Here is a 17,024-nt window from a genome sequence, read left to right on the forward strand (position 1 = left end):
AATGACTAAAGTGACATTTGTATAAATAACCTTTAAAACCTTTTCATTGCCATCACACTGAAATTACTCAACCTAAACGAGCATGAAAACAATTCTTACAAGAAAACATGTCAAACGCACTTTTTTTCCGGGTTTTGCACCTGTACTCCTCATAAGTTTCCAGAAGAGAATAACAGGAAAAAATGTGTTTCTTATGTCTTTCCTATACCTGAACTATACTGATTCCAATAGCGGTACAGCATGATGACTTTTAATAAAGACGTCATCAAATATATGGACTTTTTAAGAAAATGACGCACATGTTCACTTAAGGGCGGTTTCCCGGACAGGGCCTACCCTTTCCCAGATTAAAATGCATGTTTGTTGCATGCCTTAATTTAAAAACATCTTACACTGACAATAATATAGATCTGTGCCAATGTTTTGGGTAAAGTTTGTAAAAACTACTCAAATGTCCTAATATAACTAAGGCCTAGTCCTGGATTAATCTAAACCCTGTCCGGGAAACTGCCAGTTTTGTAAACTGGGGTTTAATCGATTTGCAGCATGGCAACATTATCTTTGAACCATAACAATAACAATTGGGGTAAGGTGACAGAATTAGCATGAAGAGCGCATCACTGATGCCGAATTGTGATAAACTTAAGTTAGATTAAAGATGAATCATCTGAACGTATCGTATACCCTGACTACACAATGGAAAATGCTGCAAAACGTTGCAAGTAAGCAAGCAAAGAAATCAAAAGTGTGCGTTCTGCCTCCATCAGCATAACCACAGCTATAGATATCCTGTTGGGTTAGCGTTACTTCCTGTGTGAGTCTTGCCTTTTCACTCCCTCCTTATGTCGTGGAGCATTTTTGAGATGGAAGGAGAAACCTAACAGAAACCTTTATGAAGTTCACCATACAGGAAGTGTGTAAAACATTTCTGAATGCTGGTGAATTTTTATGTACAAAGGGAAATAACTGAAAAGAGTGAAAATGTGCAGTGGCACAGTGCCAGTAAAGGAAGATTGTTCAGTCACTTGCCATTATAATCTATACAAGAATTAAAGCTTAACACTGACACCTGGTGGTTTATTTTTATACTTTAGCAACCACGTCCTAGCGTACCTAGAAAACGAAATCTGCACCACTAGTGGCCTCCAAACACTGGGTCCCTTTCTCAAACTTCTGCCATTGGTTTATTATTCATGCAAATTTCATGCAAATGCTGATGGCTGTGCGGACACTGACCTGTGATCAGTCAGCACACAAACTGCAGAGGGGTGACTGGAGCAATAGGACAAGTAGAGTGTTCTGATCTGACACATCAGGTTCAGGTAACAGCCTCCAATCCGCTGCTGGCCTTCTGGCATCCTAAAGTCAAAATACAAAAAATAAAATAAAAAAGAAAAGAAGCTCAGATTTCGTTAAGGACTCTCTTCTATGCATTATCTGTATAAACATGGATATAAACAGATTATAAATACTTAAAGTCACCACCAGATGGTGCTAGGAAACCCAAGAAATCACGTCATCATCCTCTAAACCAGGAGTGTCCAAACTCGATCCTCGAGGGCCAGTGTCCTGCAGATTTTAGCTGAAACTTCCCTCAACACATCTGACTAAAAGTTTCTAGTCTGCCTAGGAAGACCTTAATTAGCTGGATCAGGTGTTTTTGATTAGGGTTGGAGCAAAAGTCTGCAGAGACACAGGATTGAACACCCCTGCTCTATACACACTCTTATAGGATTCATATACTACATATGAAGAGTTTGGTTCCAAAACGCGATAAACGCCATTTTTGAAAAAAAAAAAATGAGTTACTGCCAAATTCAGTATTATATCAGGTCAGTATTTAAAAAAGTAAATTCTTAATTTTACGCAAAACCCAATATCCGCAATGTTATTCTGTCATCCCTTTTTTCCCAAAACGCAATAAACGCCACTCTTCCTTTTCTACAGAATGCAATAAATCCGCTCCACAAATTACAGTGCACCATTCGAAGCAATGTAAACAAACAATGGCGGCTGGTTGAGTACATGGAATCCTAGTTTTCTTCATCTACTTTGTACTTTGTGATCGACAAACAAACAAAAGCAAAACAATACTTTAATGGCATTGATAAACGTGTGATGGTTTTCTGTGATGGGAAGTAAATGTAAGCCATCAACATCTAATAATTTACGCGAGAGGCACTCCGGAGACCGGTTGTTCTCCCAGCAAGTTTCTGTCATGCTAACACATTGACCCCAGGGGATCTAATGAAAAACTTTCCATTATTGTACTCAAAGTCAACGAAAATCGAGCAGGACCAAAATATTTTTTACAGCTGATAGCTGTGAAAAATGTTAAGCGACGACGTCAAGTATAATGGCAGCAGTGTTGACAGTGTTCTTAATATCACAAAGTAAGTGTTTTGATTAATGCCATTAATGTTTATTCAGTGTATACCACTAGTCAACTAAATGAATATATCATGGCAAAGATGAATGCACATTTATACATTGATTAAATAGATTTATAGCATTTGGAAAAAAAAACTTGTCATGGATTTATTGCATTTTGTGGAAAAAAAATTCGTTTTTATAATAAATCTTTGAAAATCAAATTATGGATTTGAATTTTTTATGTTTTTATAACCTAAAGATGCTATGTGAAAGTTTGTAATAGGGGTGTAACGGTACGCAAAAATCACGGTTCGGTGCAAACCCCGGTTTTGAAGCCACGGTTCGGTTCATTTTCGGTACAGTAAGGGAGAAATGCAAACATTAAACTGCAGGTTGTTTATTACTTTAAACTTTTTTTACAAATTGTGTACACTTTTTAAAACACTTTATTAAAATATAACAGATAAAATATATATAAAATAAAAAAATAATAAATAAAATACTACTGCAAAGTTCTTTTTTACATTATTTTATAACAGAGGGTAACTCTTATCTTAACCTTCTCTTAAACTTTTTCTACTAAAACCTTGAACTAACAAATTCAATTCCTGAATACATTTATGAACTATTAGCCTACATTTTTGCCACTAAAAATTTTATGTTTTAATTTATTTTGGATTGTTTAACTCACAGAATTGAATTGGCTATGTACCATCTCCAGTGATGCCGGTAAAGCGTTACTTAGTAACGCGTTACTCTAATTTTACCACTTTTTTTAGTAACGAGTAATCTAACGCGTTAATATTTCCAAACCAGTAATCAGATTAAAGTTACTTATCCAAGTCACTGTGCGTTATTTTTTTTGAAATTTTCCTTAGTAAAATATATATTTTCTTGTATATTTCTTCTTGCGTCTCGGGAAGTGAAGTCAGGTGTGTGACAAGTCACGTTTTCAGCACGAGGATAATTCAGGTCACGTGTAAGCGACACAAACGTAAACAACGTACAATGGAGAGAGAAGAGAGATGCAGCTACAAAAACAAAAAGCTGGACTTCAGTGCAAAACCAGTAAGTGTGGGAGAGTTGAAGAACGAAAGTAACAAAGCGATTTTCTCCGAGCCCTGATAACATCTAAATCTCACTATTACAGCATATTAGCACATAACCTCTGAAAGAGTTGACAAATATCGCGTTATTTACTCACCGATTTCCACGTGTAGATCCAGAACTGTGTTTTCAACCATGATAAGTACATTCCAAAAGCGGTCTTTTTTTCTTACAACGCGTTGTGTTTCTCGTTTCATGTGTTACAATACTGATAAATCTACAAGGTATATAACATCCTGAAGACTTCTCAGTTTTTCAAAATAAAAGTAAGTCGAGTTTATAGAGTAAGTAGATCCTGTCGGGTCAAAAGTAACACTTGTTAGTTTTGTCCCGCTGCTAATACTGTGTATAATATGGTAAAAAATTTATATTATTCTAATTTGATTTAATTTATTTTCATAGTGTTCAAACTATTGAATTTTTTTTGTCTCAGCAATTTAAGTTTGTACTGTTGGTTGCTTTTGAAACATTTGATAAAACTGAAATTTAAAATAAAAATGTAATTTAATTATTTTTTACAAAGATAAATGACAAAATAAGTTTGCAGTTACATATTAAAGAGATCATAGTAATATATATTTAATAAAAACAAGTGTAACACAAAAATCTATCATGTTTTGTTGTGTTACTTTTGACCCACCTGTGTGTTACTTTCGTCCCTGCCGTCAAGGTCAAAAGTAACAATTCACTACTCTTGTTTAAAGTGAAATTATACAGAAGTCGTTTTACATTTGTTCAAAATTTCAGCTGGTTTTGATAGACCACACTTGTGAGTTATTGACCACAACAAAAATATATCTCTGTCTAAAACATTAACTTTTAAAATTAAGTTTTTCTGAAAATGGCCCCTGCTTACCCCTATTTATGTTTAGTGAAGTCAAGAAAGACTCATATATATATCTTGTTTTAAAAAACTAAAATATATATATATATATATATATATATATATATATATATATATATATATATATATATATATATATATATATATATATATATATATATATATATATATATATATATATATATATATATATATATTTTAGTTTTTTAAAACACAACAGTTCAACTTAAAATGTCAGGAGATACATTGTTGACGTTACTTTTAAAAATGCACTTCCAATAAAGTGAGTGTTGGCAAAACCGGCTGTCATTTTTTTATGTTGAGGCAGTGGGGGTGTTGGCAGCTACTGGAATGTAACTAACAAAGTAACTTGTAATCTAACTTAGTTACTTTTAAAATCAAGTAATCTGTAAAGTAACTTAGTTACTTTTTAAAGGAGTAATCAGTAATCAGTAATCAGATTACTTTTTCAAAGTAACTGTGGCATCACTGACCATCTCTGTATAAAAATAATATTACTGCTCTATGTGTAACTGCATAGCAAGCAACATGATGATATACTTATTATACACTCATTTTGAGATTAGTGAGCTGCATACATAGCCATCTTTGATCTTTTGCACGTTTCTCCTAATCTTTGCTTGTGTCATCAATGTAAGCTGTGACTTTACTTACGAACCCCTCCGCAGCTGAGTAACAGCTGAGTAAGCCCGGGTTACAGCTCTTCTCTGTCCCGACCAGCTGATCGCATTGTGACAATGATATGAATGACGTGAGGTGCAGATGAAAAATCTGATCACGCATTCCTTATTCTTGCTGTCACAGAAAGCGCATCTCATGAATGCGTAGCAACGAAAGACGTGCATCCTCTCACGCACTTTTGAAAGAACAAAGCAGCGCGTTGACACACGTTTAACACGCGCCTTTAGATACGACACGTAAACGTTTACATCAAATCAAACGGATAGACAACTAAGTAAATAAAAATCTTTCTGCGGGCCGAATTATGTTATATGTTTGACAGAAGACTTGCGCTGAACGCGGAGACTTCCGCCACTTAATATGTTCGTGCGGAAACGCACGTATTATGTTCCGCACAGGCGCACACAAAATGCATTCGGCCTTTCGGTGCACGTGCGCACCGTGCCGAAAGCCCTGAACCGAAACGGTCCGGTTCGAATACACGTACCGTTACACCCCTAGTTTGTAACGGAAAATATTGGTTTTCATCTTGTCACTTTCTTGGTATAGAAAACACGTTTTTACCGAAATTTGTCAAAATGGATTTATTGCGTTTTGGAACCAAACTCTTCATATTAAGCATGGGTTTATCTTAACCTTTATTGTAATTTTGTTATCTTGTTCCATGTTCATGCTTATACTGGGTTAGAAATTAATCCTTTGGTAGTCATTTGTATACCCCTTCTTATTTGCATATTAAGGTGATCAGTCACATAATCGGGTGGCACGGGACAATTCAAGCTTTCTGTCCAAAAATTCCATAAATGTATGATGTCACTGTTGTGATTATTTTACTGCTTCTGATGCGTTAGAGCTTCTCCAATTACAAATCCTTAAGATCAAATGAGTTTGACATTTACGACCCCTGATCGGGCCGCCTCTGATACCTACAACAGCCAATAAGAACGAGCAAGCTTCAACCATATGTTGCATAATTTCATAGCTGTCACAAAGGTTTATATATAATGTGTCCTGTAAGAACTATCCCAAAATTTTAGTTTTTCTTCTGTCATGTTTGACCACGTAAGTTTCTGTGAGATCAGTGTGAAATCGTTACTCTAATTCGTAGGGGGTGGTCTCATAATCTGGTCAAATTGTATACTAATTTCAATAAGTATTCTGAGGTCATTTAGCTTACAAAACATGCAAGATTAAAAACCAATGAGATTTGACGTTACTAACATGCTGCCATATTCAAACTAACAGCAATAATCTGTATGTTTCAATAAAGTTAATAAATAAGCTCACCACATTACGGAAGCCGAGAGAGGCCATGCACTATTATTATTTTTGCTTGCTTGTTTTTTCGTGATCACGACTTAATTTCTCGTTATCTCGAGATAACAAAAGTTGTTTTCTCATGATCTCGACATAAAAAAATTTTTACTCTTGAGATGTGATTAAAGCTTACGTGTACTCGATAGAACGTGTTGTTTTGTTTGTAAACAGCAAAAGCATATTTTGCTAAATTAGCATGGATGAACAAATACGATTTTACTTGGATCAGAGATTCGCTCAAGCTGAAATAGATTTGTCAATATTTACAATTTTACAATGGGGAATTTAGGGACCATCTTTAAGTTATTCAATAAACGTGCTTCATTTAAATGGAATGACTGAAAATCAACAAACAGTCACAAAACCAACGTGTTTATGTGGTTGTCAGCTATAATGCACACTTTTTAGATTGTTGATATTTATTTAAATAAACTGTTAAATACTATTGAAGATAGAAACGTGTACAGTATTACTTTAGAGATGGTCCCTAAATTCACGAACAAGAACCGTCCAACTTTATTTATTTATTAAGTCTATCGGCTACACAGCTACGCATGTGGTAATGGCGAAGACCCCAAATCATATGCATTAGCAGTCTACTTCAAAATACACTAAATATTATGGACAGGAAATTACATTATGACATCTGGATTATCATGTCAGGATAACAAGAAAACAACTTTTGTTTTCTCGAGATCACGAGAAATTAAGTTGTGATCACGAGAAAACAAGCAAGCAAAAATAATAATAGTGCATATCCTCTCTCGGCTTCCGTACCACATTATGTCGCTATCCGATAAAAACCACGTATGTCCATTTTGCCGATTTTGAGATTTTTCGACGGATTGAATGTCCAGGTTAATTTCCGTATACAGTATGCGTCACATACCTAAATGGCCAATGAAAAGTTGTGAAATCATGTCATCTGATTTTCACGTATATCCATTTGGTGTCAAAGCTGTCAATCACGCCGCGTATCTCCCGCCTGTGAAGCGTCTCGCCGGTCTCGTAAAGTTTCATTGAAGCGCAGCACTGGATATAGCCGAATAAACATAGCCTGGTGAGACAATGACTTTCCTTCATCGAGGTAAATGTTCCCCCTGACGCCAGACGTACGTCTAGGAGTGACTAAATTACGGTAGGACTGTGCAAACAAAGCATCTGTCTAGCATAGTGTTATTTATGCTGGGGACATCCCACCGCTTTTTGAAGGCGTTTGGTTAAAATGTTCTGGAAAAAAATCAAGCGACCACCCTGTGGTCTAGTGTCACATATGTTGCGTTGTATGCTTATGGTGTGTTTTCTTGTACATATGTAATAAAATTCATTGTAATCATTTATTAAACGCGCTGCTGTTTTCTATGGTATGGTGCTTTTGCACTGTTCGGTTGAGCTGGTGTTGCAGGGACTGTTACATGTGTAGTCGACATTGTTGAGGGTTTTATGCTGAGTATTTTCTTGTTGACTAGCCTACGCTATGCCCATTTTTGATGCGCCGTTTTTCAATATTTTTCCAGTCCTGCAATAATGTTTTATATCTGATCTTTTGTCCCCACCACTTTTCAACACAAACTGACGCCCCTGCTGTGTAGCATTACCATGTCAGTGTATTGATTCATTGTCCCTTCATAGCTTGCAAGAGACATTTAATACACTTATAATAAATATTAAATAAAGTAAGCGTATTTAACTAAGACGTAGGCTATTTAATGAACTGAGCGTATTCATCTGTCAATATGAAACGCGACTTGGCCATTCTAATTAATGATCGGAAGAACGCGTATCGATCACAGTTACTGTAAAATATGCACGTATGTCCATTTAAACTCAATTTTCGTCAAATGTGGATTATATCATTACACTGGCAAGAATATGGTTACATGTAAAGATGCCGTACCAAGTATGACAACGCTACATTTAACTGCTTTTGATATACGTTGTTTTTTCACTTCCTGAAAAGTTACTGTTTTGGACATACGTGAGTTTCATTGGGCAGCGACGATTAATTGTTTATTAATTTTATTTGTAACATGACAGCATGTTTATATGAAATTATTTGTCTGTATTCAGCTAAAGAAAGTCAAACATAACCATGGACCAGAGAACCAGTCATTTCAATGGAGATTTAAAGATCATCTGAAAGCTGTCCATTGATGTATTGTTTGTTATGAAAGGACAATATTTGAAAACCTTCATATTTTCAGAATATGGTCCTCCTAGTTGTCAATCAGGAGTGTTGCGCAATTGCAAAAGTGAAGAAGGAGGTTCTTTTCTAAAATTCGAGAAAATCCTCCGCGACACCTTTAAATGTAGAGTAAAAAATGTACATGCAAAAAAATAACTTACTTGGAGCACTCTTCTAAGGCAAGACACAGGCCCTGTTGAAAAGAAAGTATGTCTTCCAAATTCCCATTCAGGCTGGAACAGTCCGTATTAGACAGCCTGCAGAGAAAGCGACAGAAGAATCATTTTGTGCATGGGTTTTCACTGACCAACCCACTTTGCTAGCAAAGGGGTCTCTGTAACCATGGTAACAGATGCGATTCCCTTACTTGTCGCTAGCCTGTAGTGGGCGCAAGTAGCAGCCAAGTAACGTTTGCAGTTCTTTGACAAACTCTCTCTCGTGCTCCAAAATGTCTTGCACAACCTTGTTAAATAAACAGAATTGCAACATTATAAGATAAGAACTTATTGAAAAGCAATCCTGGGCTAATGTTCAGTTATTTAAAAAATACTCACCACGTTATAATAATTTTTAGTTAGCTGAGGGACATCAAATCCTTTAATTGCCTTCGGAGATGTTGGTTTGTCTAGACAAAAGACAGTAAAACATCACAGGTTTATTGTATATTATTACCTCTAAGGAACCATTTAGATGCAATTACATCTGAACAGGTAAGAAATTCAATAAGGCGTGCTATAGGTGCCATGCCATGTTTGGCAACAAGTGAACAAATAGTGCTGTAACATCGTATTATTGCTTAATTATGCACATCAGGGTAAATCATTTTTAACTATGCGTACCATGTAACAAAATATCTTGAATTGCCCACTCACCACACGCCTTGACCTCTCGCACATAGTTGCTAGGGAACCAGCCGGTCCTGCTGTTAAGGGTTCCCTCCCACCATCCACCTTCCTCCTGGCGTGTCACATGAATGAGTTCACCCTTGCTAAAAGACAGCTCGTCTTCATTGTTCTGCTTAAAATTGAAGCGTGCCTTTACGACCAGCTGCCCACCACCGCCATTCTCCGACATTTCCTGGACGAAACAGCAACAGGTAAAAACCTATGCAACACTTTTGCTAAATAAAAAATAAACACCAAATTAGTTTCTGCACCCCAAGCCATTTACACAAACCTATACCACTAACACACAATAATAAACATCTCAAGGTAATAATAAATCCCGGACGAGCCCACAATAATGTGATGACCCGAGTGCTCTAGGATAAAAGTCTTTCCACCCTATATACGTAGTAATATTTTAAGGAGTAATGGTTATAAAGGAACTGAATTTCTGAAATAACTTAAAGTGTTACGTCTGAATGTAAGGTAACTGGTTATCATATTTTGCTCTTACCAGGGTTTATTTGCACCGCAACACCTTTGCACATACTAAAGCTACTTGGTTTGGTTGGTCTTTTTGATATATAAATAATAACTGGTGCTTAACCCATATAGTCTATCAACATGACAAAATTCAAGGGTAGCAGTTATCACTTCTATTACCACAGCTTTTGATTGCCTCCGCAGGTGCCTGATAGACTGTGAGGTGGGAACAGCTTGTGAGGAGGTTGACAGACTAGGAGCAGAAACACTGTGCCGTGGACATGATCTATTAGGGACGCAGTCTGGATATGAGAAAAAAATAAAGAGAAGTTATAAAGGTAAAGAAAGCTTGTAAGCATTGCTCAGTCTTGTAAAAAACACACTTTTTGACTGTGGGTGGATTCTTTAAAATTATAGTTTAGCCTGTTACACTTCAAAGCACATGGAGCATTGGTGGTTGGCATGCATTTAATGCATGATGTAATGTTGTTGCAATTTACATTTAACAGTGTCTGGTTTTTCATACACTGTGACTGGCAAATTACCATCATACCAAATGATTCAATGTCACACCATATTTCACGGTACATGTCATAAGTGTCCAAATAACTTGCTGTGCCCCACTCAAAAAGCACAGCATGCAGTATGACACTATATTATTATGGACATTATAAACCTTCTAATTTATAGCTTTGCTAACAACCATGTTTGTATATTTTTGACCTCCGCTACCAGAGAAAAATATACCCATATGAATTTTTCACACTTATTTCCATTCTGAGTGACTGACATCTCAGCACTTCTATTTAAAGGAATATTTAATTGTAATATTGACACCCGCATGCGGCACACAGCACATGCTCACTTCTCTATTCACATCTGCTGCACTTATACACTTCTTCTGTTTAGCTCAACTGTCAATAGACACAGCTCACTGCATTTACATCTGGGTCACAACAGATATCCTCTGATGGCAGTCAGTCACTCTCGCTCCACATACTTGCTAATGTGTGACATCAGCATCAAAGGAAAAGCATTGCATATGTGACCCTGTCTGTGAAATCCAGTGTAATGTCTAATTATGAGATTGGGAGCACCAAAGTTTGATTTCATTTGACATGAGCTTACTCAGACAAAATATATACTAGGGCTGCACGATTTGTGTAATTTTTCCCATTGCGATTATTGATGCTAATATTGCGATGTGCGATTGCGATTATACTAAATGGTATTATGAGTCAACTTGATGGGTTTTAAGGAAAATCCACACACAGTTTAGCTAAAATGTGTATTTGTAAAACTAGAAATGTTTTCGTATTGCCACGTGATGTAGCAACTGCTCAGTGTCAGTAATCCTAATTCCAAAATGCCGCCATACAACAGACATAGAGGTTTTTTTAGCTACCAGATCACTGTCAACCTCCTCTGCATCCATCTTCGCTCTGGTATAAGTGACGACGCACACCACACACGTGCATGCCGCACGTGCACTGCCTTTTTTGTTCGTTTTTCTTTTTTTAAACAGCAAGGAAAATCATCAAACTGTTATCAGAAAGTTTGTGTTAACAAGTCCACACATTTATTTATTTAATATAATTGCAACGTTTTGCTGTCATATAATCGCACAGGCTGACATCGCGATTGCGATGCGATTAATTGTGCAGCACTAATATATACCAAGGTTATATTTTCACAGAATGTTGCGTTTTTATGTAAGGTGATTTATGTTGAAAACAGTAAATCACTATAAAAATGACTTTAGCAGAGTTTTCACAGACAAGGTCACTTATAAACTAAATCTGTGCTACAGTCTAACAAAAGTCCGTTATGTCACTATTTCTTCAGTCTCATGTTCAAACTAAAGTCTTATATTCCAAGACTTCTGAAGACAAGACATACAGGTTAATGGGAAGAACTGTTTAAAACTTTTTTTATTATTATTATTATTATTTTTATATAAGTATTATACTTTCTTAATATCACGGTTTCATGATAACCTCGCTCTTCTGCACAGCTCACATCAAGTGTGTTCTTGCATTTACAAATAAAAAAATTATGCATCAATATCACTGATGCCAACATCTTAATGTGGGTAAGATGCAAGATTAGATGGTGGTGAGAATTAGCAATAAATAGAGATCTTACATTTTTGTTGTATAAGCAATATGATGCATAATATTTTTTTTTGAACATTTTAGTTGTGTTATGATTTTTAGTTGTGTTTCATGTCACATGAAGTTTAAAAACACTTTATTTTTAAAGGTGCAACGTGGGACTTTTAGAAGGATCTCTTGACAGAATTGCAATACAATACAGGGTTTCCCGCAGAAAATTTGTTAGTTTAGGTGGTAGGGTTGGGCAGGTGGCAGGGCCAGGGGCGTTGCAATCAAAGGGGCAGGGCGTACGCGTCATGATATTTTTATTTAAAACCCTCAAATAAAACTTAATTTTGAAGAAACTATGACAAGATGAACACATACTAGATAATAATTAATGAATTAAATGTTTTTAACAGATACCTCTAACGGGAATAGCTGCGTGATGAAGTGAAACTAAAGGCTTAATAAACACAAATTGAAGCAGATGTTGTAGAACGTCTGGCGAACGATGATAGATAGCGCGAAGATTGTAAAAACTGATTATTTCCCACTATTAATTACATTATCTTAAAAGGAGTGTAACTACTGTAGCATGTAAATAATGCACATAAATAACGTGAGCAAGAGTGCTTAACAATTATATCGAAATCAACAAGCACATGCAACCTAGCTAGCAGGTTTCTCAAACTACAAAATCACCAGCTAACTTGCTTTAAATTTGCAAGAATTATAGACTAATAGAATAACAGGCTTAAACCCAAAACATAAGTCCACTTACAGTTCTCCAGACACGCGTTTTATCAACTGGCTATCCTCCAGACAGTAACGGACCATGGCTCTCATTTCAGCCGTGTGGCACGTGTGCACGCTTGCGATGTGAAGTTCGTCCGCGCTATTCTCCGAGATGTTTTATTAGTTGGCAAGTTATCCTCCAGACAGAGACAACACGTCTGTCTCTCATTTTGACCATTTGGCGTGCGTACCTGCTCGCGGTGTGAAGTGCGTCCGCGGTATTCTCGAAGATGCACTTGATGGCCTTTTTTGGATTGACCTTAAGGCGCTAGGGTTTCCCAGCCCTACATAAGTATATTATCAATGGAGTACAAATACCTTACTTTATTGTTTTATTTCCTTTGAAAGAGCCATTTTTGTTTACACACACAGCAGGTCGCCTCTATTATGTTTTCTACATGTTTAAACTGTTCTACATTTCGTCCCTACGTTGTCTTGGGCGTCGACATGTTTGTCCTATGGCAGCTACGGTAGCTTCTCTTTGCCTTTCCAAAATAAGGTGGGTTGCAATTTGCAATCTCCCCGCTATATTCTGTTACAAAACCCACACTGGACCCTTTAATAAAATTAAATTACTCTAAGCCTGAAGCAAAAAAAAAAAAAAAAACACCACACACTCACACCTTAAATCATTGCAAAACATAATTAAAATGTATTAACTTGTTAAGTGATATGTTATTTATATGCAGTGAATAATAAGTTATGAACATAAGTTATTCAAACACCCACTCGATCAATTGTTTATTGGTCCACTCATTTAAATGACACGTTTAAAGTGTGAATATAGCTCACGTTGACACGTTCATTGTGCTTTGCTTTCATGGATACATACTAGTGCTGGGCAAAGATTAATTGCGATTAATCGCATACAAAATAACTTTTTTTTGCATAATATATGTTTGTGTGCTATGTGTAATTATTATGTATATATAAACACATACACATTCATGTATGTATTTAAGGAACATTTACATGTGTGTGTATATGTGTATATGTGTATAATTTAAAATTCTGAAATGAATATATGTATATGTGTGTGGTAAAATATACATAATAATTACACACAGTACACAAACATATATTATGCAAAAAAAAATCACTTTTATTTTGTATCCGATTAATTGTGATTAATCTTTGCCCAGCACTAAAACACCAATGTCTACGATCGAGGGCTAACACCTTCTTTCACCCAGTAATAAACCTATATGTATTTAATATATTTATTAGTAAATCATTGAATCTTACAGATTTATAAAAAATAATTCAATGGCACAAAATGAAAACTGGCATTATTTGTAACAGGAGAGGAAAAGAGCAAGCAAGTTGAATTTTGAAAAGAATTCTGGTTGTCTTCTACATATAATGAAAACAAGGGGGATTGGGCCTAAAAATGGCGATAGATAGACAGACAGAGCACATGGTACAAGCACCTCATATTTTGTTTCTGCAGGTTTGAAACAACAAGAAACGAGAGTGAGTAAAAAAATCACTTTTGGGAAAACTATTCCTTTGAGGATACCATTAGCAAAAGCTGAAAAATCAAGAGGTCAATGCATAAGACCTGATGTGGGGTTAACTTGTGATGGATGACTTGCGCAATTACAAGACACTTTCTCCTAAAAAGGCACAAGCCTCAATGGACTGTGGGAAACACATAACAAGGAAGCAAAAACTCAGAATAGCTACATGCCTCACGGATTCCGCATACTTATGCAGCTGCAGTCAGCTGCCCAGACAGGCCCTACAAACAGCAACTGTCTTTGGCCTCCAGTAGTTGAGAGCAGCTGCGTTTAAAGAACAGAGATGCAGGCGCAGCCCTAGACAAATCGACTCTTGATGTTCACGCAGTAAATATAAGTGGTCAGTCATCTTTATCCTCACAAAAATGTGATTTTCATCTCATGCCTACAGTACTCTTCCACTGAATTAAAATGCGTGCTGTGGATTTCACCACAGATAAACCTGCATGGGCATGTGATATCTATAAGTGATATCTAGCTCAACCACATTTTGCAGGCTTTAAAAAATGAACTTGACCTGAGAGTGGAATTAAAAGCGGTTTACTGAACCATGTTAAAATCTAATCATTGTATCCACTGGGAAAACAAATGCTGCTGATGCTGAGAGGTTGAAAGAGGACAGTCTTCAGGGACATGGAGCAGGAAATGTATGCCTCATTTCACCCAGTAACATTATTATGGCGTGCCTAAAATGCTAACAGCTTGTAAACAAAGACAATCTTTATAGGTTTATAAGTGAACAGCAAGAGCTACTTTTACAAAAAAATGTCTTTGACGCAACGTCTTAAGTATGACTGACAGTTCAGAAATTGTCTGCTATGTAATGAAAAAGGAGAACAGGTATTGGCAAATATTACCACAGCGAACATAAATATAAATCAAATGTAAAGCATAGAGAAATTTACTATACTAAATATTATAGACATTTTAATGATAATTTTAAACAATATTGTGTCTTCAAGCTGTGCACTCTGTAGTGTCTGCACGTCATTTTATTCTGCACACTTTAGCAAGCAGAAACAAATGAGCCTATTGAACATAACAAAAAGATTATATTTTGTTTGCTCCAAAGGTAACCATCGATATAGCTTGATATTACAAGGGTAAGCTTTAAGGTTTGACCCAGAAACACTGAATTCAGTTTTTAACATCTCATATATAATGTAACCAGTTAGAAAGCAGAGTTTTAACATTTATGTGTTTGAAATGGACAGCTAAATTAAATGCAACACTTGAACATATATACCATGTAGGGGCAGTTTCCCAGACAGTGTTTAGATTAACCTAAGACTAGGCGTTAGTTATATTAAGATGATTTTTGCCAACATACTGTACAAAAAACAATACTGATGATGTGCAGTGGCGGCTGGTGACTGCTCTTTCAAGGGGCGCAAATTCAAAATATGTGTTTGCAGTGTCATGTGTGTTGCTCGTGTTTTCAAAATATGTGTTTGTTGTGTCATGTGAACCATGTGCATTACGTGTTTTGTCAAAAAGTGCCTGCTGCACATGCATCAAAACAGTTTATGATAAAAGAGAGTTCACAAAATACACGCAAGACACTCCCTTAACAGTAAACTATATGCGTGTATTTGCCAAACGTGAGCGTCTCTTTTATCATAAACCCTTTAGATGCGTCTGCAGCAGGCACTTTTTTTGATAAAAAACGTAATGCACATCGGTTCACTTGACACGCCGAAAACATATTTTGAAATGACAGACCACACACATGACGGGCTACATACATATTGTGACAAACTTCGCATTGTGCGCCCTCGAAAAAAAGTAGTCATCGGCCGCCACTGCTCTGCATCTTGAGACAAATCAATGCCATTAATATATGTTAAGATATGTTAGTGCAAGATGTTTATAAATTAAGGCAGCCCAAACATGCATTTTAATCTGGAACTAGGATTAGTAGTCATGTCCGGGAAACTGCCCCATAATGATATAGAGTATGTTGCATACATACAAGGAGGCATATATGAGTATTTTGATGGACTGAACATTGTGACTGGGTGTTACTTGATGTTCTGAACCACTAACCAAAAAAGACAAAGCTGATGAGCACCCAAGTAGCGAAACCAAAACAACATTTAAAATGCACATCTATAACATTGACACTTACCTTGGGTCGCGATGTTTATTGCTGAGAGTGTCGATAAAACTTTCCCAAAGTTCTCCCCAGTATATAAGCACTCTGGTTCAAAGCCCTGAGAAGAAAAGACACCAAATTAAACATGAAAAAGCAGCACGAAGCAGAAATCGGTCAGAGAAACTTTCACCACCCATTGCATCAACAGGAGAAAGAGCTCCATAAAATCTCGCTTATATGGGAAACATCTTTATAATGTCATGCACTGAGATGTGTCTGCAGGTTTGCCATGTGGTCTGGTCTCACAGTCCCGGTCACTCAATGGGAGCAGACAGCGATCTACTTTCTCGTGAAGGGTAAGGTTTCACATTTTAAATAAAACATTAAAGAGTTTACACAGCAACAAGTAGCATCAGTCCTTGTGTTCGCTGAACACTTGTTTCACTATGAGACTACGATTAAGCAACGTCTGTAGGAAGCACATCACTCAGTGTTTTTTAAATACCTCTTGTAAAATTATAGACCACTGCAGAATGATGTGTAAGCAGATAAACAAGCAGTTTTGTTTGGGTTGTGGATTTGTGAAAATGGGGATATGTTGGAGAACATATGAGGAGCTTGGA

At 36.4% G+C, this 17,024-nt stretch overlaps 1 protein-coding gene across 2 annotated transcripts in view; it reads right to left on the reverse strand.

Annotated features, from left to right (window-relative positions):
* Positions 1 to 17,024, reverse strand: part of arhgef6 (Rac/Cdc42 guanine nucleotide exchange factor (GEF) 6) — a 38,196-nt gene that overhangs the window by 18,122 nt on the left and 3,050 nt on the right. For both annotated transcript variants that reach the window (XM_055178738.2, XM_055178737.2), the window contains exons 3-9: positions 16,435 to 16,519; positions 10,076 to 10,197; positions 9,401 to 9,605; positions 9,083 to 9,153; positions 8,896 to 8,990; positions 8,690 to 8,785; positions 1,237 to 1,359 (exon numbers count right to left, since the gene is read on the reverse strand). In XM_055178738.2, the coding sequence (XP_055034713.2) occupies positions 1,237 to 1,359; positions 8,690 to 8,785; positions 8,896 to 8,990; positions 9,083 to 9,153; positions 9,401 to 9,605; positions 10,076 to 10,197; positions 16,435 to 16,519 (797 nt within the window). The remainder of the gene's footprint in view (positions 1 to 1,236; positions 1,360 to 8,689; positions 8,786 to 8,895; positions 8,991 to 9,082; positions 9,154 to 9,400; positions 9,606 to 10,075; positions 10,198 to 16,434; positions 16,520 to 17,024) is intronic.

Source organism: Misgurnus anguillicaudatus, chromosome 16 (genome assembly GCF_027580225.2).
Source record: "Misgurnus anguillicaudatus chromosome 16, ASM2758022v2, whole genome shotgun sequence".
Lineage (NCBI taxonomy): Eukaryota > Metazoa > Chordata > Actinopteri > Cypriniformes > Cobitidae > Misgurnus > Misgurnus anguillicaudatus.